The 20,103-nt window shown below is 56.1% G+C and overlaps 6 protein-coding genes and 1 non-coding gene across 7 annotated transcripts; 4 read left to right on the top strand and 3 right to left on the bottom strand.

The window, feature by feature from the left end:
- The first annotated feature begins 1,047 nt into the window (after positions 1 to 1,047).
- Positions 1,048 to 1,130, top strand: BKA78DRAFT_t133. Its single transcript has one exon. It is a non-coding gene; the product is annotated as a tRNA-Glu (tRNA).
- A 396-nt stretch (positions 1,131 to 1,526) lies between these two features.
- Positions 1,527 to 2,593, top strand: BKA78DRAFT_166388 (uncharacterized protein). Its single transcript, XM_066883178.1, has one exon. The coding sequence runs from the start codon at positions 1,641 to 1,643 to the stop codon at positions 2,196 to 2,198; it is 558 nt and encodes a 185-aa protein (XP_066742749.1). The 5' UTR covers positions 1,527 to 1,640; the 3' UTR covers positions 2,199 to 2,593.
- BKA78DRAFT_166394 (uncharacterized protein) lies at positions 2,463 to 4,117 on the top strand. The gene is made up of 4 exons (XM_066883179.1): positions 2,463 to 2,902; positions 2,953 to 3,048; positions 3,159 to 3,559; positions 3,628 to 4,117. Exons 1-4 carry the CDS (start codon positions 2,726 to 2,728, stop codon positions 4,082 to 4,084), a joined length of 1,131 nt encoding a protein of 376 aa, XP_066742748.1. The 5' UTR covers positions 2,463 to 2,725; the 3' UTR covers positions 4,085 to 4,117.
- A 1,402-nt stretch (positions 4,118 to 5,519) lies between these two features.
- On the bottom strand, positions 5,520 to 8,770 carry BKA78DRAFT_166381 (uncharacterized protein). Its single transcript, XM_066883177.1, has 2 exons — positions 8,626 to 8,770; positions 5,520 to 8,575 (listed from the first exon to the last, which is right to left on the bottom strand). Exon 2 carries the CDS (start codon positions 8,561 to 8,563, stop codon positions 5,615 to 5,617), a length of 2,949 nt encoding a protein of 982 aa, XP_066742747.1. The 5' UTR covers positions 8,564 to 8,575; positions 8,626 to 8,770; the 3' UTR covers positions 5,520 to 5,614.
- A 2,990-nt stretch (positions 8,771 to 11,760) lies between these two features.
- BKA78DRAFT_253680 (uncharacterized protein) lies at positions 11,761 to 13,830 on the top strand (the record flags this gene model as incomplete). The annotated part of the gene is made up of 1 exon (XM_066884840.1): positions 11,761 to 13,830. The coding sequence occupies one exon, from the start codon at positions 11,761 to 11,763 to the stop codon at positions 13,828 to 13,830; it is 2,070 nt and encodes a 689-aa protein (XP_066742746.1).
- Positions 13,831 to 15,283: 1,453 nt separating this feature from the next.
- BKA78DRAFT_319010 (uncharacterized protein) lies at positions 15,284 to 15,783 on the bottom strand. Its single transcript, XM_066888827.1, has one exon. It carries the CDS (start codon positions 15,536 to 15,538, stop codon positions 15,338 to 15,340), a length of 201 nt encoding a protein of 66 aa, XP_066742745.1. The 5' UTR covers positions 15,539 to 15,783; the 3' UTR covers positions 15,284 to 15,337.
- Positions 15,784 to 15,789: 6 nt separating this feature from the next.
- Positions 15,790 to 16,728, bottom strand: BKA78DRAFT_166352 (uncharacterized protein). The gene has a single exon (XM_066883176.1). The coding sequence runs from the start codon at positions 16,414 to 16,416 to the stop codon at positions 15,937 to 15,939; it is 480 nt and encodes a 159-aa protein (XP_066742744.1). The 5' UTR covers positions 16,417 to 16,728; the 3' UTR covers positions 15,790 to 15,936.
- Between the last annotated feature and the right edge of the window lie 3,375 nt (positions 16,729 to 20,103).

Below are 20,103 nucleotides of genomic sequence, written 5' to 3'. Positions count from 1 at the left end.
AATGTTTCACGTCAATTGAATGTGCATGACTGATTGCCAGGCGGGACAGCAACATGGCATCGCTGAGACTTGCGCGTAGACCACCTCATCGCACTGGATTCCCGTTTTGGTCTACATCGTGCCCGTTTCTTGGCGCAACATCTTGACTATTCGGGCGTCGTCACATTGCGAGAAGCACTGGCGGTGCCAAAAGTCTTGTTCGCTGACCAAGCCCTCGCGCCTTCTATTTGAGATGCGTACCTTGCGAAGCTCAGCCTCGTAGGGCAGACACGAGGAGGAGTATGCGACAGGTACCTCGGAAGGTTGTTGTCGCGTCCTTCTCCGTTGCGTTCGCTCGCTCGTTCGCTTTCTGCCGCTCCGCCGCGCCGCCCGCCGCGCCATCATCCTTCCCCTCCCGTCCGCCAAAGGAAAATCCAAAACATGCTACACCTACAAACTTCTTGGGGATCTCTGCCTGACGTTCGGCTCCCGCTTCGAAACGTCTGCAGCGTCTTGTGACCCTCTGCCCTGTGAGACCGCCGACTCGCCGACTGTCTCTGGGCGGGGCTGTTGTTTTTTCAGATGTTCGCATGTCGTCGCATTGAGTTTGGCCTTGCCTAAGGCATGATGAGACTGAGGCTCCATGTTCGTTCGATTATATTGCACAAGGATGGCTGTGCGCTGTGCGTACGCAATGCACTTTTTTTTCGCTGGCATTGGCGAGAGGTGCAGAGGCCAAGCGACTGAATTTGTGGCGCACGAGATTGGCGTCGTCATGGAGGTTGGTTGGTGGTGAGGAGGTTCGTGTCTCTCTTTTTTCGGTACACTTGCATGTCCCTTATCTTTTATCGCTCTCTCACTTCTCCACCGTGAATTTTCTCAACGCCTTTGCGCTGCGCCCCAAGCCCCTCTTTTCGCCACTGCTCGCCTTGGGTTTTCGGGAGGCCACGACCCGCCCTCTTTCTTGCCCATCTTGAGAAGAAGCGAATGCGGAATCGTCTTGCTCGTTCCTCAGTTCCGATGCGTTGAGAATTATAATGTGTGCAAACCATCTTTCTTCTATCAACATCCATCATGGTCTAGTGGCTAGGATTTGCCGCTTTCATTACGAGAGTGCCGGCAAGGCCCGGGTTCAATTCCCGGTGATGGAATAACTCCTCGAGTGGTTCTTCTTTTGCTCTTCTACTGTCTTGGGGCAATCTGTGGGGTGGAGTCGTTGGTTTGCATATTTTTTGCTGGGGCACGCAGGTGCGTGGTTGAGAGTGGAGAGGGTAGGAAGTTGCAACGAAGCGTGGAGAGAAACAAGTGCGAGAGGGCAAATGGTTTGAAGCGAAGAAACCGCCGTAAGAACGATGTTGGGGGCCGAAAGTGTTTTTGCCCTCTTCCGAGTGGACTGCTCGACGACGGAGAACAAATGTAACGGGGCAGATGAAGAATGTGGGAAGAACAGAACCTGGAGAGATGCTGCTGACAAGAAAGCAGCTGCAAGCAATGAAGACCTTCTCCAATCTAATCGCAACCAACAAATCTTGCAGCGCTTTGAGGATTCAAATACCAGAGAGTTAAGAACTTTTGATCAGTATTCGAGTGCTAGCTAAAACTGCTCGAGTCTGAAGAATTCTTCATCTTGCTCCTCTGTTCAGCCAACGTTAAAGTAGAAGATGAGGACAGACGGAGATGGTCTAGTCTCAAAAAGGCAAGTGCGATGCACACGCGACTTCCTCACGACCGACTTCTACTCGAAAACACCACACGCTCCTCCATCTCACATCTATGGATCACTCGCCGAACTCGTTTTACAACTCCAGTGCATCCCCTCCGAAAGACAAACGGATCATACCGCCGCTCCAGTCGCACATGCGTCAGCAAGCAGCGCCGTGTGGCTGACCGTGGCTGGCGACGGGCCGCAACGCAAGATCCGGTTGTGGCTGCTTTCAGACGCGCAAGGATGGCGCTCTCGATTCTTCCAAGGCCCTCTCTCACTTCTCCTTGATGCCCTTGGAATCCTGCCTGTCAACGTGGTACAGCGACCAGCTGACCCGGGTTGCGAGAAGCACTGCCCCATCGGACCAAGCCGCGCTGAAGTCAAGTTGACGATAGGCGTGCCTGCCGGCGGACGGGTGTCGATGCTGCTCTGCCTTGGACTTGTGCGCGGCTCATGTCCACAGACAGGACTCGTCCGTCCGCTGTTCCGCGGAGCCTCCGTGGCTAGTGCTTGACGCGGGGGGTTGCAGACATTCGCCCCGAACTCCACCTTTGGCTTTGCGAGAACAGCGAGGCTCTCTGGATACAGGCGAGCTTTTTGAATATTCCCTGATGAATAGGAGCGCCGATCTGGTGGGCAGCTTCTAGAGCTGTTCCGTCTTCTTGCCCCTTGCGTTCTTTCCTCGTTAGCCCCCTTTAGCCTTCCAGAGGCGAGCCAAATCTCTCGCAAAGATTTGAAACAAGCATTTCGTCGCTGGAAGAGAGCACATGGAGATCTTCAAAAGAGCACGGATATGGGATTCAGGCGTTTGACAAGTCTACGTGTCAGACGCCGACTACTTTAAATCCACGTTCGCCGTGGCAGAGCCCTTTTCTTTCCGTCCGTCTTCCTTTCAAAAGTTGACAGCGAGGCCGTCGTTCTGGGGATAGCTTCAGCCCCAGGTCTCGCGGGCGACCATACTTTGGCCCTGGCCATATATGCCTGACCGGCAGCCAGCCAGCCCCTTCACCCGCTGGGCGGGACTTTCATTCATTCACCACCATGACTGCGCGCTTTGACATTGACAGCCCAGCATTCAAAGCCGAGCGCAAGAGCTACTACATTTCGACCATCACATGTCTCGTCATAACCTTTGTGTTCGTCGCGGCAAGATGCTTTGTGCGATTGGGGCTCCAGCGACAGTTCAGCGTCGATGACTACTTGATGGTGGCGGCAATGGTGAGGCTTTCGGTCTGCGTTGCGACTGCTTCCTTCTGACCTGCAAATAGGCAACGTTCATCCTCGAGGCTGTCTTTGCATTGAGCAGCCTGAGTCACTGGGGACATAGCGACATTGACGCGGAGAAAATCAGGACATGCCTGCAAGTATGTACTCGCAACCTCTGCACGCCTCGCTCGCTCATCAAGTGACACTGGCCAAGGAGCCGCAGAGCTGCACGCCTCCAACAACCAAACCTCCCACTAACACTCCGCAGCTGTTTTCGATAGCGCAAATCATGTACGGCTTCGACATTATGCTGTTCAAGCTGAGCATCGCGACGCTACAGCTCCGCGTCATGGGGCTCGTCAGCTCCGTCCGGTATACGCATTACATTTCCATGGGCATCAACATCATCATGGGCTTCTTCATGTTCTTCTGGGCCCTGTTTCAGTGCGTCGACTATAATGGTATCCAGATTCCGTTTGCGCTGCCATGGGACCATCCGGTCTGCCTCGGTCGTAAAGGCGTCACTGTCGGCATCTATGTCTACTCGTGCCTCAATGTGTTGTTGGATTGGTACTATGCGCTGGCCATGGTACCCATGATTTGGAAGCTGCAACAAGTGCAGCGCCGCGTCAAGCTGTCGGCGTGCGTGCTGCTCGGCCTGGGAATCATGTAAGTCGGTCGAAAGGCCCCCGCGATCACCGCATTCGACACGGCGTTGACTGACACTCCACCAACAGTGCCAGCATCGCCACGATAATCCGCTTCCACTACATTATCGAATTCGAAGAAGCCTTCTACGGCACCGGCGACATCCTCGACAACTTTGACAAGACGGCCACCTGGTCGCTCATCGAGCAAGCCGCCGGTATCTGCGCCGCGTGTCTCTACACCTTCCGACCGCTCCTGCGCCTCATCTCAGACCACCTCCCATCCTGTTGCTGGCGCAGCAAATCGCAACACCACAATGGCGATCACGACGACACGGGCGCCGTGCTGCCGTCATGGCGCAACACGAACGACATTGATACGCAAACGTGGCGCACGGCGTCGACGGCGGACTTGAGGCAGGAGAGCGTCGTCACGCGCGCCATTTTGAGCACGTCGACGATGGCGCAGTGGGATGTCCATGGCGGGAGGGAGAATAGTTGTATTGAGTTGAAGCAGAAGGACGCGTTGAGTTTGCTGTCGGCGTGACCACTGACTGCCTCGGCGATGGCATTTGTTCTTAAAAAGGTTGGAGTTGTGGCATACACATCCTCCTAGATTTGCAATCTTACAAAAAACCCTTTGCCTGCATAGAAAGGCGAAAGAATCAAATCAGTCAAAAACAAAAAAGGGCAGAGCAAAAGAAAATGGCAGACTCCAGGAGTCGAGCTCTGACCGGGGACAACAAGAAAGCGAGCTACCGTAACCCCCCCCCCCCCCCCCCCACCCAAAAAAAAAAAAAAAAGGACCTTATTGATTCGAACTACTCCTGTCACGTATGTAGGTGTTGGTTGTGAGGAAATGCTCTCTCTCTCTCTCTCTCTCTCTCTCTCTCTCGTCCAGGTCCTTTACGAGTGGGAATATATGTGAATGACCTTGCAAGTCTTTTTTGTTCGGGCTGTGAGGAGAGGCACTCACTTGAATGCTACCCACTCACTGTCCAGTGTCCAGTGTCCACCAACTCTGCGAACCAAGGCAGGCCAGGCCGATTATTGGAAAGCCTCCCTCCCTCCCTCCTTCTCTCCCTCCCTGCGTGTGCACTAAATCCACAGTGTGCCTGCCTCTCATGCGCGAGGCCGCGGCTTTTCATCGTAACGTTGACGTGAAAAGAATGGATTTGCAAAATCTTTCGAGCGACTATCTTCGACGAGCTATTGCTTACCGATAGAAGGGGGGGACTTGGGGGGAAGTGGAGGAGGAGGAGGAGGGGGTCCTTTTGGAATTCAAGTGCTGATTTTGGGGGCTCACTGTTGTGCTGTTGGTTGGGTGTGCGAGGAGAAGGGGGGTAAGGGGGGCAAGAGGGGGGAGGGGGAGTTGGGCGAAGAGGAAAGTAGGGGTTGAAGCACGACTCACCGCGCGTGCCCCATCGTCATTCCCCAAGCTGAGCAAGCACATACATCCGTAGTGGTGGTAGTTGAGAGAGAGAGAGAGAGAGAGAGAGAAGGATGGTAGAAGGAAATGTCAAGAAGCCAAAGACGACTGCACAACAACATCTGCAATAGCGAGGATGAGCAAAGTCGGCTATTGCATTTGAATCCATTGCATGCAAGTGTAGAGGATGGTGGTAGTAGTAGTAGTAGTAGTAGTAGTAGTAGAAGATTAGCTAGCTAGCATATGCATTCAGTCTATCTATCGGCTTTCTCTACCGCATGCTTTTCTCTCTTTTTGACATCCTGGCACGGATGAGCTATTGAATTGCGCAACCGAAAAAAAAAAAAAAAACGTTTCGCCGTCAATGGCATAGGCAGGGAGGTATGAGCGTCCCCCAAAACAGGTAAAATGCAGTGTGATGTGATGGAATGAGACAACCAAGGCGCCGTCGCTATGCATAAGAAGGAAGCACGAAAGAAAAAAAGGATGGGATGGGTATGCCCAGGGCGGCACGGGACGGGACGGCACGATCAACGCTGCCGGCGGTCCGCCGCGTGGGGAAGGAAGGAATCGAAAGAAAAGAAACCAACGGCAGGAAGGAGGGCAGGCTCGAATAAACGACAGGGTAGTTGCGAGCAGGCTCTCTCCTCACGGGTGGATTCCCACTCTCAACACGAGATCGCCGCTGTCGCCCCCCTCGCGCGTTGGCGTCAGGCGTGTCGCTGTGCCTGTTGGAGACCACAGAGCACCATCACCATTACCGCCACCGTACCCCTGTCCATAGCGGTATACCGCATGCTGCGTCTGTGGCTGCGCGTGTGCGGGCGCTCGATACCGCTCCCACGCCTCTCTGCCCATCATCCCCTGCTGGCCCATCTGCCCCTGTCCCTCATGCAGCACGACCGTCCCAGCTACCATGATCTTGCCTCCAGAACACGTGCTCCCACTGCTATCCGAACTGTCGTTCCTCGCAGCAGCAGCCGCCCCTGCGGGCAGACGACTGTACCGGTCTGGATCTTTCCACGGTACGACAGCGTCGCCGCCGCCGCTCGCGTGGCTGCTGCGATCCGTCCGCCCCGTTTGCTGCGACGAGGGCGGCCCCACGGAGAGCGTGCCGTTGCTGTTGTTGTGGAAGACAGTCGTGTAGGGCGGGGCGGGCGGCGGGTAGGTGTACGATCTGTCGACGGTGGCGAGGTTGGGCGGCGGAGCTTGGTAGTGGAAGGGGAAGGGGTAGGGGTAGTGTTGGGATGGTGGATGTTGAGGGTGCTGTGGAGGCATCAGGGTGGAGTTGGGGTGCGGAGGTGGATTGTTGAAGAGCATGCCCTTGGCCAGGTGCTCGGCGGCGCTGGGACCTAGACGGCGTGCGGCGAGTGCTTTTGACGTGTTGGCGGTGTAGACCGTCGGTCCAGCTGCTGCTGTCTCTGTCTGCGTCTGATGCGCAGGACTCGGGCTGGGCGCTTGACTGCGATTGAACGGGATAGCAACAGGCGTGGTCTCGGACGACGAAGCGTTGGCACTGAGATTGGGCGAATGGCCATCGCCACTTACACCACGCGGCACGGCTTGACTGCTCGAGCGCGGTACCTTGGGGTAGCGGAGATCGGAAATGGGCGAGACGTCGTGAGGAAAGTGCGAGGCGGCAGTGGGCGGCGTCCTGACCACAGGTAGATGGGACTCAGGGGGCGTGAGCTGTTTTGCAGCAGAAACCGCGTCGTCGGTGGGCGACGGGTCGTTTGGCGACGCGGATTCGATCGACGTGAACGATGCGGTCGAGGAACGTTTGCGCCGGGCTGGAACGGGCTTTCTGGCGGGCGCTTGGTAGCGGGAAGGCGAGTGCTGGAGAAATTGCGGAGACGTGGGCATGCGTGCAGTTGTTGGAGCTTGTGGGGGTGGCGGCGAGGCGCCCTCTGGCCACTGCGTTACCGGACGTATCGTCGACTGGGCTGGTACATGGGGCGTGTAGTGCTCTGGGGGTGTCTTGGTCATGCTAGACGGGCTGGTGGTGTACTGTGTTGGGTGCTGCGAGACGCTGCCGCAGCTGGAAATGGTCGTGGTCCCGCAGGAAGAGCTGGCTTGCGTGACGTGCACGTGAGGGTTTGCAGGATGACTTGTCGATGGGTCTAGCACGGGTCTGTCTGTCGTCATTGCCATGGCTGGTGGAGGCCTCTGGATCCTCAAGGGGGATGGGAGTGGAGGTGGAGAGGGCCAAGTATTGCGTCCATAAGCTGGCGCTGGCGGTGCCAAAGGCAGACTCGGAGCCTGCAAGTCTTCAGGGCTCTGCACATAGTTCTCCGCATATTGCGGATGTTGGTACGAAGCCCTTGAATAAGCATTCGGCGGAGGATGTCCCGAATAGGGAGCAGACTCCCTCCTCCATTGCCTCCCAGAGTCTTCTTCAAAAACAGTCTGCGAGCTTTCCCGATACAATTGAGGTCGGACAGCTACCACAGCAGCAGATGGCTGAACCATCTGGCCTGCCTCCGCGCCGTGTCCATTAGGGCAATGCGCAGGCTCAGGCTTGTCAGGCAAAAGCTGCGAGACTGTCCTCGTACGAGCGGGCGAGACCAACGCAGCATCAACAGCCACGGGATCTTGAGTGATTGCGAGTCCAATTTGCTCTGCGGGTGGCGAAGGAGTCCTCAGCCTGATGGTCCAACCACGATCCACCGTCGCTTGCGGCAGCGAGACACCAACTCCCCCACCAGAGCGCGGATCTCTCGCATCTGCAGGAGGCCCGGGGCGAGCATTCGGATCGCGAGGTAGGGATCCCAATGCGGCGAGGTCGGATGGCTCCAGGTGGTCCGGGTCCTGGTCTGCCGGAGGCGTCACTGACCAAATATCCCTGTCCCTCTTTTCAAGCACGTCGTCGTTCTTTTGCCTGTGCCGCTTCCTCAGCCATGCCACAAAAAACACAGCTGCGACTAACAAAGCAGCGCCGGCTACTCCACCAACAGTGATGCCGGCCACAGCAGAGTTGCTGAGACCATCTTTTCCATAAGAAGCAGTGCTGTTGGATCCTGCAGCTGTGGCCGTTGTCAACGGAACGGTGGTCGATGAAGCACGTGCCGAGGTTGAGCTTGGGGTTTGCTTGCTTGTCGAAGCGCTTGCATGGGCTGTCGAGTTTGCTGCTGGTGTCGAAGTGCTGTGTGTGGTCGAATTATGCGTGGCTGTAGGAGTGGTCAATGACCCTGTCTTGGTGGAGCCAGAGGCCGTTCTAGTAATTGGAGCCGTAAAAGTAAGGACTGTATGCGTCGCCGGAACGGCGGCCGCAATTCCATCGCAGATGGAATAGGACGAAGAATATTTCGAAGAAGAACAAGAAGCAACGGCGCACTCGTACGCAGCCTCGCCCAGAGTCAGGCCAGAGGAGCTGTACTGAGTGCAGTAGCAGGCAATGTCGCCTGCACTCGAGCATGTCGAAGGATACTCTTCTCGTAAGATGGTCTGCAAACATGGCTGGGCACAGTCGGGAACCTGTGCCTGCAGATACGAAGGGAAAGATGTCGAAGTGGCCAATGCACTTGAGGATGCTCTTGGAAATGCGTGGGCGAGAGACGGCAACAAGATGAGTAATCTCTGCGACAAACCAAGAAGCATGTTTGTACAAGACTAAATGCAAGCGTCAGAGTAGAGTCGGGACCGAGGATTTCTCGGCTTACCTGCAAAGTCGAGTATTACGACATTGAGCTAGGAAAGGGATTAGGTTTCGTATTCGAAGTGGAAAAATTAGGTGCAAAGACGAGCCGGTCAACGGCCGTGGGCAAAGGCTAAGGAGCGGCGACGAAAACGAAAAGAAAGTAAAAAAATGGTGAGATTCAATCGTATTGGTGAGCATGCATGGAGGGCGAGAGCCATGGAGAGAGGCGGTTGATGATATGTAGACAAAATGCAAGCGCCCATTGTACGCGCTCGGGTGCCGTCATGAGCTGTCTATACTGGCGAGGTGCATGTTGGGGACAAAATTAGCAGCGGCTAGGTGATGGCATGCAGAGAGTGCATTTTCTGGGACGGGCAGTGGTGTGGGAGGGCTGGTGTTTAGCGCCGAGCTGCAGGTGAGGCAAGAGCGCCAATGGATTGCGGGCGTGGCTGCACAAGATTTGTACATGTACAATATACATGGGCGCTTAGCCAACGCAACGCGCAGAAAACAAAGCGGCGAGCACGAGCGAATGGATACGAGGGCGAGAGACGATGATAGAAGATTGAGTGGTGTTGCAAGAGTCAGCGTCCAGCGGCGTCGTCCTTCGACGGGCTTCTCGAACGCGGGCCTGACCAGAGGGACGAGCGCGGGGGTACCTGGCGACGGAAGGCCTTCCGCCTTGCGCAGCGACGGGCGCGTTCCTTCCGCACGTCGGCAGAGGCGGCCTTGGCTTGAAACAGTGCAGGTGGCTGTATGCTATTGCGACGACACTCGTGCACCAGATGGCAACTATCGCGAGCGCCGCGAGAGGTGGCGAGCTGGGCGACGAGACTCCAAGACACACAACACGACGGAGGATCGCCGGGTGGACAGCGTGAGTTTGTTTTCTTCGTCCCGCGGCCAGATCCAGACTCTTTGAGCAGAGATAAGCTCGTGGGCTGCTTCCCGATACCGATGGCATTATTCAGCGCTAAAATCCCGTGATAAGCAGGAGAGAAGGAGGGAGGAGAGGAACGGGAGAGACGCTTCAGGCAAAGCCGTTGTCTTTTCCGCTGCCAGGTTGACGGGACCGGCCAGCGACAAAGAATCCACTGTCGTCATATGTCTTCACGCACCACACCGGTCGCCCACTTCCTCCAGTCCTCCCCACCTCCCCCCGAGTCTCCACGCCACGAATGTCATTGACGAGCATGTGAAGACCGAGCGACAAGTCGGACTTTGTGCTACACGTCAGATCAGGCCAGTCTCAGAGGTACCTTGCAGCCGCGTACGACAGACTGCTTCCGAGGCGACGCGACCACAACACCACGCAGACGACGACCGAGGAGGGCCCGGCATTCAGATCGAGGGATTGCGCGGCTCTCTCTAGCGGAATGCTCGCCCTCGGACCCTTTCCTCAGGCACGCCGTTACGGGTGGTTCGCCGGCCAAGGCCTAGGGTAAACAGACCATCGACCATGGACCACAGGCTCACAGCCCTCTCAACAACCTGAAGCTGCTGTGCGTGCATCGATGCTCTGTTCACCCGTGGGGTTCTAAGAATAAGCAGGGAATAAGTGGGTCCTCCGTCGCCTCCAGCATCCAGAACGAAGCCGTCGACTCGCAGAGAAGCCGTCGTGTCGTGCTTGTGGCTGTCTCGCTGCGTGGGAGGCCGCAACCACTAGACATCGCCCTACGAATATTTTTTTTGCCTTTTCGCCTCGCCTTCCCGCGCTCGACTTCCCTGCCACCCCCTGGTCCCGTGCAAACCTCGACAACATAGGAGTACTGATATACATTCATCCTTCACACTCTGCTTTTTAGTCTCGCCCTGATCAACCTACCCGTTGTTACCGCTTCAACACCCTTCCGATCCCACCCACCCGCACTGACGCCCCACCGCTCAATCCACTTTGATTTGCTCATCTCAACCCAACGCCGACCGTCCATTGTGAATCTCGCCTCGGCTTCAGTCTCAGTCTTTTCAGCGTCCAAGAGGGGGACTCGTGGTTGAGGCCCAACCAAAGCCGGAACACTTCTCCAACTAGCATCCCGCCGTTCTAGCTCCAATTTCCCTTTGTTCGACGAGCCATCTGTGCTGGCAAACACTGTCCACGTGTGTCGGCGGACCCATCCATCCAACGTAGATCACCCCGAAAGCACTTGGCTGTTCCAGCTTCCTTGGCCCAGGCCTCCTCGCTCCGTCCGGGCACGTCATAGCTTCTTTGGTTACCCACTTTACACATATGAACCCTCAATGGCACCTCCTCCAAGACTTCGACGACGACCACTTTGCGGACATGTCCGGCCCAAACTCAAGGGACGAAGCCCTGCCTGATGCCAGCGGCAGCAGCAGTAGCAACAACTCAAACACCCCGACTTTCAATGTCCCGGCTATCCGCACCGAGCAGTCCGACAATGACAATTCCTACGCCACCGGTGGCCCCTCGCTCTCCTCGCCGCCGGCCACAGGCACCAGAACCGAAACAAAGCCAAAGGGCAAACGCGTGGGCTTCACAACCTCGTCCAACGAGTCTCCTAGTGCAGACACCCACCTGAATCCCCGCGGCGCATATGGAAATGGTTCGTCGAACCCGACCTCAGGAGCCACCACCCCCCGTTCCGGATATGCATCACCTACCCCAGATGGCCTCGACCGGCCGCCGGCACCCGAGGAGCTGGTCAACGCTGTGCACAAGGCCTTTGGTCAACCACTACCGCAAAAGCCCAAGCCGGCCATTAGAAAGACTCCTTCGCTGCGTCTCGAGCCATTTGGTGCTGTTGAAGAGTCGGATGAGGAGGACACGCCGGCCAAGAGGTCGCGCAACGAGGCTCGGGATCGTGCCAATAAGCTGGCCATGAGCGTAGGCAGCGCATCGGCGCCCTCTTCAAGAAGAAATTCGTTCGATGGCAACGAAAAACGGGCCTCGACGGCAGACGACATTCCCATGCACCACTTGCAGCCCCTTCGCCGGCAAACCCACCACGGCGGTCTCAGTGGTCTCAACTCGGAGGATGAAGAGGAGGATGAGAAGAAACCAGCCAACAATGGCACTCTTGAAGAGGCCAAGAAGCTTGTGCGATCACACACCATCCGCGAGCGGAGAAATGGCACCATGCTCGCACCCGCCCAGGACCTCATCTCGCGGCCCACGACCCCGACCATGGAAAAGAACATGGACGACTACGTTGCCGAGCCAGACAAGTACCGAGGTGGAATTTTCGGAGCCCTGCTAAACCTCTACAGCGCTCAGCATCAGGGACATCATTGGGGAGGCGGCCACTCCCGCAACAACAGTGGCGGGACGAGCGGAACCGCGAGTCCCACACTCGGCGGAACGCCGTACACCATGACTCCCACGACTTCTCCGCCAGCCTCCGGAGCAACGACCCCGACTCTCGGGTCCGGCGGGCAAAAGTCGCGGCGGAGCTGGTACCTGGGCGGACACTCTGGCCACCACCATCCCCATGGTCACCACCACCAAGCCAAGGAGTCGCAATCTTCGCTGGCGCAGCTGGTCGGGTCGTCGGCGATGCTGGCGGCACCGACTGGACAGGGTGGATTTGACGACGTGCGCGAGAAGCTGAAGCATGCTCGGCCCGGTATGGGCAAGCGGTCTCGCAGCGGTGGCGCCATATCGACTGCCATGCACAAACTGGGCAAGCCGCGCCTCGAGGATGAGATTCGCATTACTGTCCACATTAGTCAGGTCATGGCTCGCCAACGCTACCTTCTGAAGCTGTGCCGGGCATTGATGCTCTATGGTGCCCCTACCCATCGTCTTGAGGACTGCATGAAGATGTCGGCTCGTGTTCTCGAAATCGAGAGTCAGTTCCTGTATATCCCTGGATGCATGATCATTTCTTTTGACGACTCGACCACCCACACGACCGAAGTCAAGCTCGTCCGCGTGAACCAGGGCGTGGAGTTGGGTAAGCTGCGCGACACGCATGCCTGCTACAAGGACGTGGTGCACGACCGTATCGGCGTTGAGGAAGCCACAGCCCGCCTCGAGGAGATTATGAAGCGACCTGCCAAGTTTAAGCCCTGGGCTCTCGTCTTTGTGTATGGGCTCGCCAGTGTCTGTGTTGGGCCGTTTGCCTTTCAGGCTCGGCTTATCGACCTGCCAATTGCCTTTGCCTTGGGATGCATGGTGGGTTGGTTGCAGTTGATTGCAGCAGCGCAGTCGAGCCTCTTCAACAACGTGTTTGAAATCAGCGCTGCGGTGTTGACGTCGTTCTTTGCGCGTGCCTTTGGTTCAATCCAGGGCGGCAATCTCTTTTGCTTCTCGGCGCTGGCGCAGTGCAGCATTGCCCTCATTCTTCCCGGTTACATTGTGCTCTGCGCCAGTTCAGAACTGCAGTCGAAACATTTGGTCGCGGGCTCCGTCCGCATGGTCTATGCCATCATCTACTCGCTCTTCCTCGGTTTCGGCATGACGATAGGCATTGTCCTTTATGGCGTCATGGACCACAACGCAACTTCGTCGACAGAATGCAGCAACCAGATGCCCATGGGATACACATTCTTTTTCGTGCCGGCCTTTACGATATGTTTGTGCATCATTAACCAGGCCAAGTGGAAGCAGATGCCCATCATGGTGACCATTTCGTTCCTCGGCTACCTCGTCAACAAGTTCTCGTCGCAGCGTTTCGAAAACAACACGCAAATATCGAGCACCCTGGGCGCCCTCGCCATCGGCGCCATGGCCAACCTGTACTCGCGTCTGGGTACGAAAGCCGACAACTTCTTCCTCGACCTCTACGAGAACCACGTGCGGCATCGGTGGCGGTCTCTCCGCCGCAAGACGCTGGGCAAGAAGGCGGCGGCCAAGGAAAAGACGCGCTCCATGATGGCGGCGTACTCGTCCAAGCGCTCCGACGACGACTCACCCCCGGGCTCCTCTGCCGCGTCCGAGATCTACATGCCTCGCACGCGCAAGGTCGGCTACGGTGTCGCCGCGGCTGCCATGCTGCCCGCCATCTTTGTGCAGGTGCCCTCGGGCCTGGCCGTCTCGGGCAGCTTGGTGTCGGGCATCACGTCCGCGGATCAGATTGTCCACAATGGCACTAGCAGTGTGACAACTGTTGCGAGCGGCAGTGACTCGTCCAGCCTCAACAGCGCGGCGTTTAGCGTCGGTTATTCCGTCATTCAGGTCGCCATTGGCATCACGGTCGGCCTGTTCCTCAGCGCTTTGGTCATTTATCCATTTGGAAAGCGCAGGAGCGGCTTGTTCAGCTTCTAAAATGCATGTCCAGTTCGTCCGTCCGTCCTTCTCTCAGTCGCTGGTCGATTTGCACTTTTCTTGTCCAACCATCATCTTCCGATTACTCCCGCCTCCTCTACTCCGTCTTCCTCTTGTCTCTTCGAAAAAAATTGACGACTCTCCAAGGCTTCTTTGTCTCCTATCTCCATATCTCCTCTCACCAGCTTCTCTCCTACCCCATCTCATCCCACTCCTCCTGCCTTGGAGACTCCACTTGGCTCTGCAAATTGGCCACAAACATCTCTTTGCATGTACTCTCACACATATCCATCCTCCATCTACCTCTCTTCTTACCTCGCAACGACCAGCTCTCCTATGTCTCACCTCTCTTCTGTCGTCTGTTGTAGTCCTCGTCTTGTTGCCTTGTTCCGTTTCCCTGCTGTATTTGCTCTTGTCTTTGTCGTTCAAAGCGCCGCGCCTGCTTTTCTGTTTATTATCGCTTGTGTATACCCACCCGTCCACCCCTCCTTCGCTCGTTTCCGTCTGTCTGTCATTCTTTATTGGTCAGCGTTGTTCGTCGTTCTCGCTCTTTACCTGTCATGCCGCCCACTACTAGATCGCGCTCGTTCGTTCGCTCGTTCGTTTTTGAGTTTTTGCTGCTTGCTTTCTAGACCGAGCGTTTGTCTGTTTATTTTTTCCGCGTAGAAAGCATTACTGGATCAGGGGCATCGCAAATTGGGGGTTTACTGGGGGTTGGATTAGAATGTCCGTTTTTCGGGGGTGGGGTGCATTGTGGATTTTTTTGTCTGGGTGGGTTGTTGCGTCGAGTCTTGGTTTTTTTGGTTTTGTTGTTGGATTCGTACGCGCGCGTGCTGCTATCGCTTTTGTCATGACTTTTTTTTTTTTTTTTTCTCTTTCTTTTTCAAACTTTGTCTGGTTCTCTTACCATTCCTCTCAATGCATCAATCGCATTTGCATCTTCGCTGGCTGCATCTGCATCTTTTGCATCTACATGCTACCTCCCGGTGTTCAAGACGCGTGCTTGCCTTTTTCTTTTGCCGCATTGCGTTGAGCTCATCCATCCATCCAATCGACCAACATTAGATTAGAAAGAAAAAAAGCTCTTGTTTTGGTCGGCGTCTCGTCTCGCACATTGCTCTTGCTGTTGTTGTTGTTGCTGCTGCTGTCGTTGCTGCTATTTTGCGTGCCTACTGCTTACTTGCTTTTGCCATCTACATCTTGCTGGCTGCTGATTTCACATTTGCCCCAACCGCACCGATCATTTCAAGGCGGCCCTAGTAGCGAAAACCAAAACGAAGAACAGAAAAGGAGCACCGGCGTTCGTTGATTATTGGTCTTCGCATCGCTGCTGCGGGTGGGTGTTGCGCATGAGCTTGGCGAGGGATCATCCTGGTTTGGTTTTTTTTCATCTTCGGAGTCCGAACATAAAAAAAAAAAAAAAAAAGCGTGCGAGCAACAGCGTCGGCGGAACGTCATCGTCATCGTCATCATCTATTATCATCCAGCGATTCGGCGCCGTCGTTGTCTAGTAGTCCAGCAGATGGGAGCGGGAGCCGGTACGTGGCCTCTGTCGCTTTTGCGTTGCATTTCCGAGCGTTCTTAGCAGCTGTCTGGGCATGGCGGAGTGGAGTCTGTACAGCCCACTGAGCCGGGCCGGGGAGGGGGCGAGTCGAGCGAAAAGTCGAGGCCAAAAAGGCGTTTTTTTGTCTGAGAAGTCACTCTTCATGAACGGCTATTATTAGAAAAAGACGTGGGCGACCCAAAAAAGTCTTGGAACGAAGTTAATGGGTAGTAGAGTGAGTGGGGGGATAGAACGGATACTTGGAATAGAGTTAAAAGAGCATAATGATAATGGAAATGAAGACTAAACCTGCCTGTCTCACCTAGACGCTGGATATGCTTGTGTATTTTCGTCGCCTTCGTCGATGTTGCTGTTGCTGCTGCTGCTGCTGCCACGCTGACACGCTGCCACCACGAACTCCCCCCCCCCCCCCCCCCCCCCCCCCCCTTGCCTTGCTGACCTACCGACCTACCCAGACATTCCAAACGGGTCGATCGGGCCTACGCCGACGCGGTGTCGACCACGTGGTGGCCGCCGGCCCGAGGACTTCAGGTCAGTTTTTCTCATCGATTTCGCAGACGACGTTGGTCTGCGGAGGGGCGCGTGCTGATGAGAGCGTTGGCGGGCACGCGCCTTTGACGGGCTCGGCGTGGGTTCGCGGGATGGAAGAGAAAGATCTCGGCGGTGAGGTTGGACGAAGAAGAGCAGCAAGCAAGCAAGCAAGCAAGCAAGCAATTGCAGTGCCGCCGCCGTGTGGTGTTGCAAGGTCCCGCTTTTCCATGCATCGAATCAACTCTTCGACTTGACGGGACATGGAGGAAGGCGGGCGAGGCTGGCCCTGCAGGCTTTGAAGCATCCACGATCTGTGGAATAGGATTGGAAGTTGCTGGTCGGCAGTGCGTCGGCTTGTCGAGCGACGGTAGCAAGATGCACATGTGTCCGGCCGAGTGTGATTGAGGCCCTGTATGTTGCGAGGCGCAACAATCGAGACGATGCCCATGCTGTCTCTCTTCATAAGCCAAATTGCGGGGCGTTACGCGCATGGATTATGGTCATCCGCGCACATGGATGAGCCGTTCCAGCAGCGGGTGTTTCTGTTTTTGTCTCGGTTGACCTGTCTCAGTCGACGACTCTGCTGTGTCGACGGCGAGTGTTTGCGGGCTTCCACGTTTTCGCTGCATCATGTGGTTCGTCCGAGAAAGATGAAAGATGAATATCCGTCAATAAGGCTGCTGCGGGCGCTCTGCTTGTGCTCTGCAAAATGGGGACAGGACGAAGGTAGCGGTGTCTGCTCCGCTCAAGAAGCCGGGACCAGACTCAATCCCAAAATAAAAGGTGGTGAATCTGCTTGAATGCTGGAGTCAGACTTGTCTTGTCGTTTTCTCATTCAATTGTTGGCCTTGGACTTTGATCTCGAGCGTGGCAACAGGAGCTTTTGGTTGGGTGCTTTGGGAAGCCAGGAGTTCCAAGGAATCCGTGGCAAACGAAGTGTTCCGCTTTTATGAATGTCTTTGTTGGAGAAAGACAGAGCAGAACATGAATGCCGGCCGGCCATCTCGTCTTGAGTCTCAGGTCCCGGTGCTGCAGATTGATTTGTGCCATGCTGTGTGCGCTTCCCGGGCGGAGGGAGTAGAAAGGAAGACTATGAAGCATCAGCAACAGAAGCCATCGTCCGTTTGCCTGAATTTCATAAGAAAAATGAAACAGGGCAATCGAAAGACAGTCATCGGCCGAAGCACGTGGCTTTCAAGCAGCCCACGTCCATCGTGCTCCCGGCGGGAAGGACAAGATAAAGGACAAGATAGAGGACAAAGGGCATCAAGAACCCCATCTGTTCCGAATTCGGGTCCAGTTGATGATGTGGGGATTGAGATCTCAGCCGGGGCTATAAATACGCGCACCACGTGCGATACAGGTCGAGCTTAGAGACACGATCGTACGACGCTGACGAGCGTGGAGATGTGGTCGAAATTTGTTAGCAGACTCCAGCACCTACTAACAGCACCATCACGACACCAGCCGAATCCTATTTCAGTTTCTCTCCTGAGCATCCATGACACGATGCGGGGAACGCAGCGAGGATCGAATAGGAAGAACGGGATGCCTGCCATACCTAGCTCGGTCCAGAGATGAGAAGCCTAAACGGGAGGAATAGATGTCGTAGGTCGATGCGATTCACACGGACTGACTGCTTCGAGTAGTGGGATGAGGTGAGGGTGTCGATCAGGCCCAGCAAGCATGAATGATGGAGCTTTCTTATGCGGCGGGCGGTGCGGATAGGGAGGATGCCGTAGCGAGCTCCAAACTTGGAATCTTGCGCCGGAAGACGTGGATTGCTTGGTCAAGAACGGACGGCAGCGAGGAAGACGATGAAATTGGGTCAGAGGCTTGAAGTAGTCTCGCTCGGTTGAATTGGCGACTTCGCTCGCTTGCTGTGGTCGTTGATCTGGGCTGCTCCGTTGAGAAGTGTATTGTCGGATTGCCGGCAGACGGAGGAGTTTATGGGCTCAGCCAAGACAATGTCGGTTGCTGTGGCGGAAGCAGCCGCTGTGTATCCTGCATGCTCGGAAATAATGATATTGATCGAAGCCAAGGCAAGAGTCAGTCGTGGTCGAGCACTGATGCAGCTGTCCATTCAAGCGGGACGAAGTGGATTCCTCAATTGCGGGGCGGCACCCAAAAGGCGTCATTCATCACACATTATACATGTACGGATACCATTGACCAATCCAGCGCCTGATTTCTGTCATTCGTTCAAGGATTGGGAGTTGCGCTTTTTCTTTTCTCCTTTCTTTTCCCTTGACCTGCGACTGCGCCTGCCGACTGATCCGACGGACAGAAAAGCATGGCAACGTCGTGACGCAACCCAGGGCAGTCGGGGCAGCGAAGTGGCCAGGAGATGGTCGTTCGTAAAGGTCAATGCCGGATTGGGGTGATCAAGGCGTTTGTCGAGGGACGGCATCGAAGACGCTTGGCCGAATACGGTGTATTTCTGCCTCACGTGAGCAGAGAAGGACGCGAACTAGCTCCAAAAAAAGTTGGCAGGGTCAGGCCTCGGTCCAGTATGATCCCGGTCGAGTTAAGCGACTATCGAAATAAATCGACCCTGCCCCGGATTGTGGCAACGTCCATGCGGAGATGCATGGCCGTCGTGATGGCATGGCACAGGAACGACTACGAGGCGAAGAAAAGGGTCACGACTAGCGGGCTGCAGAATGTGTAAAATGTTTCGGTCAGTTCAAAAGGAGGGGGTGGTTGTTGAAATGGAGGAGTCCTCGGGGCAACAGTGGGAGTGTGCCATGTCTCTGTGGAAAGTCGGCCCTTGCGGGCACTGTGGCCCTATGATGCAAGGAAGGGTTCCAGAAACGAGCCAACAGCTTACCCGATGCGGCAGCGGGAGCATATGCAAGGACAGGAGCAGGACGGACGGATGCGTTTAGCAGGAGTCGAAGCAGAGCGCGGTGGCTGGGCTGGGGCTGGCAGAGGATATCAAATCCACGGAGTCTGAAAAGAGGAAAAGAGAGGTCGACTGCAAGGTGGAGACGCGGAAATTGAAACCGCGAGGCTCTGCGAGTGGAAGTGGGCGGTGATTGGCGGTGATGGAAAAGCAGACGCCGGCAGACGAGCCGAATGGACGAGTCGACGAGAGAATGAGGACGCGTCTTGGTGAGTAAGCTGGGAGTGATGGTTGTGGTGGTGGTGATGGTCGGGGAGCGAAGTTGGGTCTGACGTTTGTTCTGACTGTACCGTGTGTAGCAGGAGAAGGGATTCCCTTGCGAGAAGCCCCTATTGATCACTGTAGGTATGTTAGCACACTGGCAAACAGGAATTGTTGTTGTTTCCCTCGTCTCGAGTCGTTTCGCGGTCTCGTCGTCTCGTCGTCTCGTCGTCTCGTCGTCTCGTCGTGCTGGCCCCTGGTGGCACAAAAGCAACACCAGCGCTGCGGGCAATGAGCGAAATGAGGGCATCGTGGTTTGATTGCTGTCTGATCTTTATCCGGATTCGACGCGCCGGGCCTGTCTAGTGGGCCGCGACGAGTGAAGAGTTGCCCGCCGTCTGCCGACGGCCACCGCCCACCCCCCAGCCAGCAAGAGCTCTCCCACCCAGTCAGTCCGAGAGCGAGAGCCCTGACACCCCTAACCGCACTCCGACTCCCTCCTCCAACCCTTTTCTCACCCCGTCGCACCGCGTCTCCATTGTGCGCCAGCTGCTGTCTCTACAAGTCAGCCTGCAGCTTGTGCTTGTGATATATCTCCCTCCACGGCGACCACTCCCGTCACTCACACTCCCGCCCCGTCCGTCCGCCCAGCGCACCTGCTGCCAGCCATCAACCATCGCCAACACCACTCCCATCCTCTCTCGGCTGCTTCGGACACGCTCGACCTCGCCTCATCTCCCTTGGACTGAACCACTCGGCAAGGATCGTCCCTTCTGAAACCCACTTCTTTCCTCCCTCGCCCTCGACTGGCCCTGCGAAGTCGCTGGCGTGCACCTCGCTCAGTCCGTCCCTTTGACCATCAGGTGAGCCTCAATTGCACCGCGCTTAACTCCACCTCTCTCTTGGGAGCGATCCTTTCACCTTCAACACCTCCTCAACCCTCTCTCGTCACCGACGCCCGAGTCGCCCTCCCGTCACGTCTCGCCGCTTCATCCACCGTCTCGTCTCGTCCCATCGACCCTGCTGACCTGCGTCCTCCGACCAGTTGTTTCTTTGCCGTCGCGCGTCGACT

The sequence above is a fragment of the Phyllosticta capitalensis genome, assembly GCF_038381095.1.
Source record: "Phyllosticta capitalensis strain CBS 128856 chromosome Unknown BKA78scaffold_7, whole genome shotgun sequence".
In the NCBI taxonomy this organism is placed as follows: Eukaryota; Fungi; Ascomycota; class Dothideomycetes; order Botryosphaeriales; family Phyllostictaceae; genus Phyllosticta; species Phyllosticta capitalensis.
The sequence above is the reverse complement of the archived record's forward strand: the minus strand, read 5'-3'. Positions and strand labels throughout refer to the sequence as shown.

Bases quoted from the DNA above. Each gene is read 5' to 3' on its own strand.
- BKA78DRAFT_319010 (XM_066888827.1), bottom strand. From the start codon at position 15,538: ATGAAGAGTGACTTCTCAGACAAAAAAACGCCTTTTTGGCCTCGACTT.
- BKA78DRAFT_166381 (XM_066883177.1), bottom strand. From the start codon at position 8,563: ATGCTTCTTGGTTTGTCGCAGAGATTACTCATCTTGTTGCCGTCTCTC.
- BKA78DRAFT_166394 (XM_066883179.1), top strand. From the start codon at position 2,726: ATGACTGCGCGCTTTGACATTGACAGCCCAGCATTCAAAGCCGAGCGC. The intron at 3,049-3,158 runs GTATGTACTCGC...AACACTCCGCAG, and splicing joins AAATCAGGACATGCCTGCAA to CTGTTTTCGATAGCGCAAAT. The intron at 3,560-3,627 runs GTAAGTCGGTCG...CTCCACCAACAG, and splicing joins CTGCTCGGCCTGGGAATCAT to TGCCAGCATCGCCACGATAA.
- BKA78DRAFT_166388 (XM_066883178.1), top strand. From the start codon at position 1,641: ATGAGGACAGACGGAGATGGTCTAGTCTCAAAAAGGCAAGTGCGATGC.
- BKA78DRAFT_166352 (XM_066883176.1), bottom strand. From the start codon at position 16,416: ATGCGCGTAACGCCCCGCAATTTGGCTTATGAAGAGAGACAGCATGGG.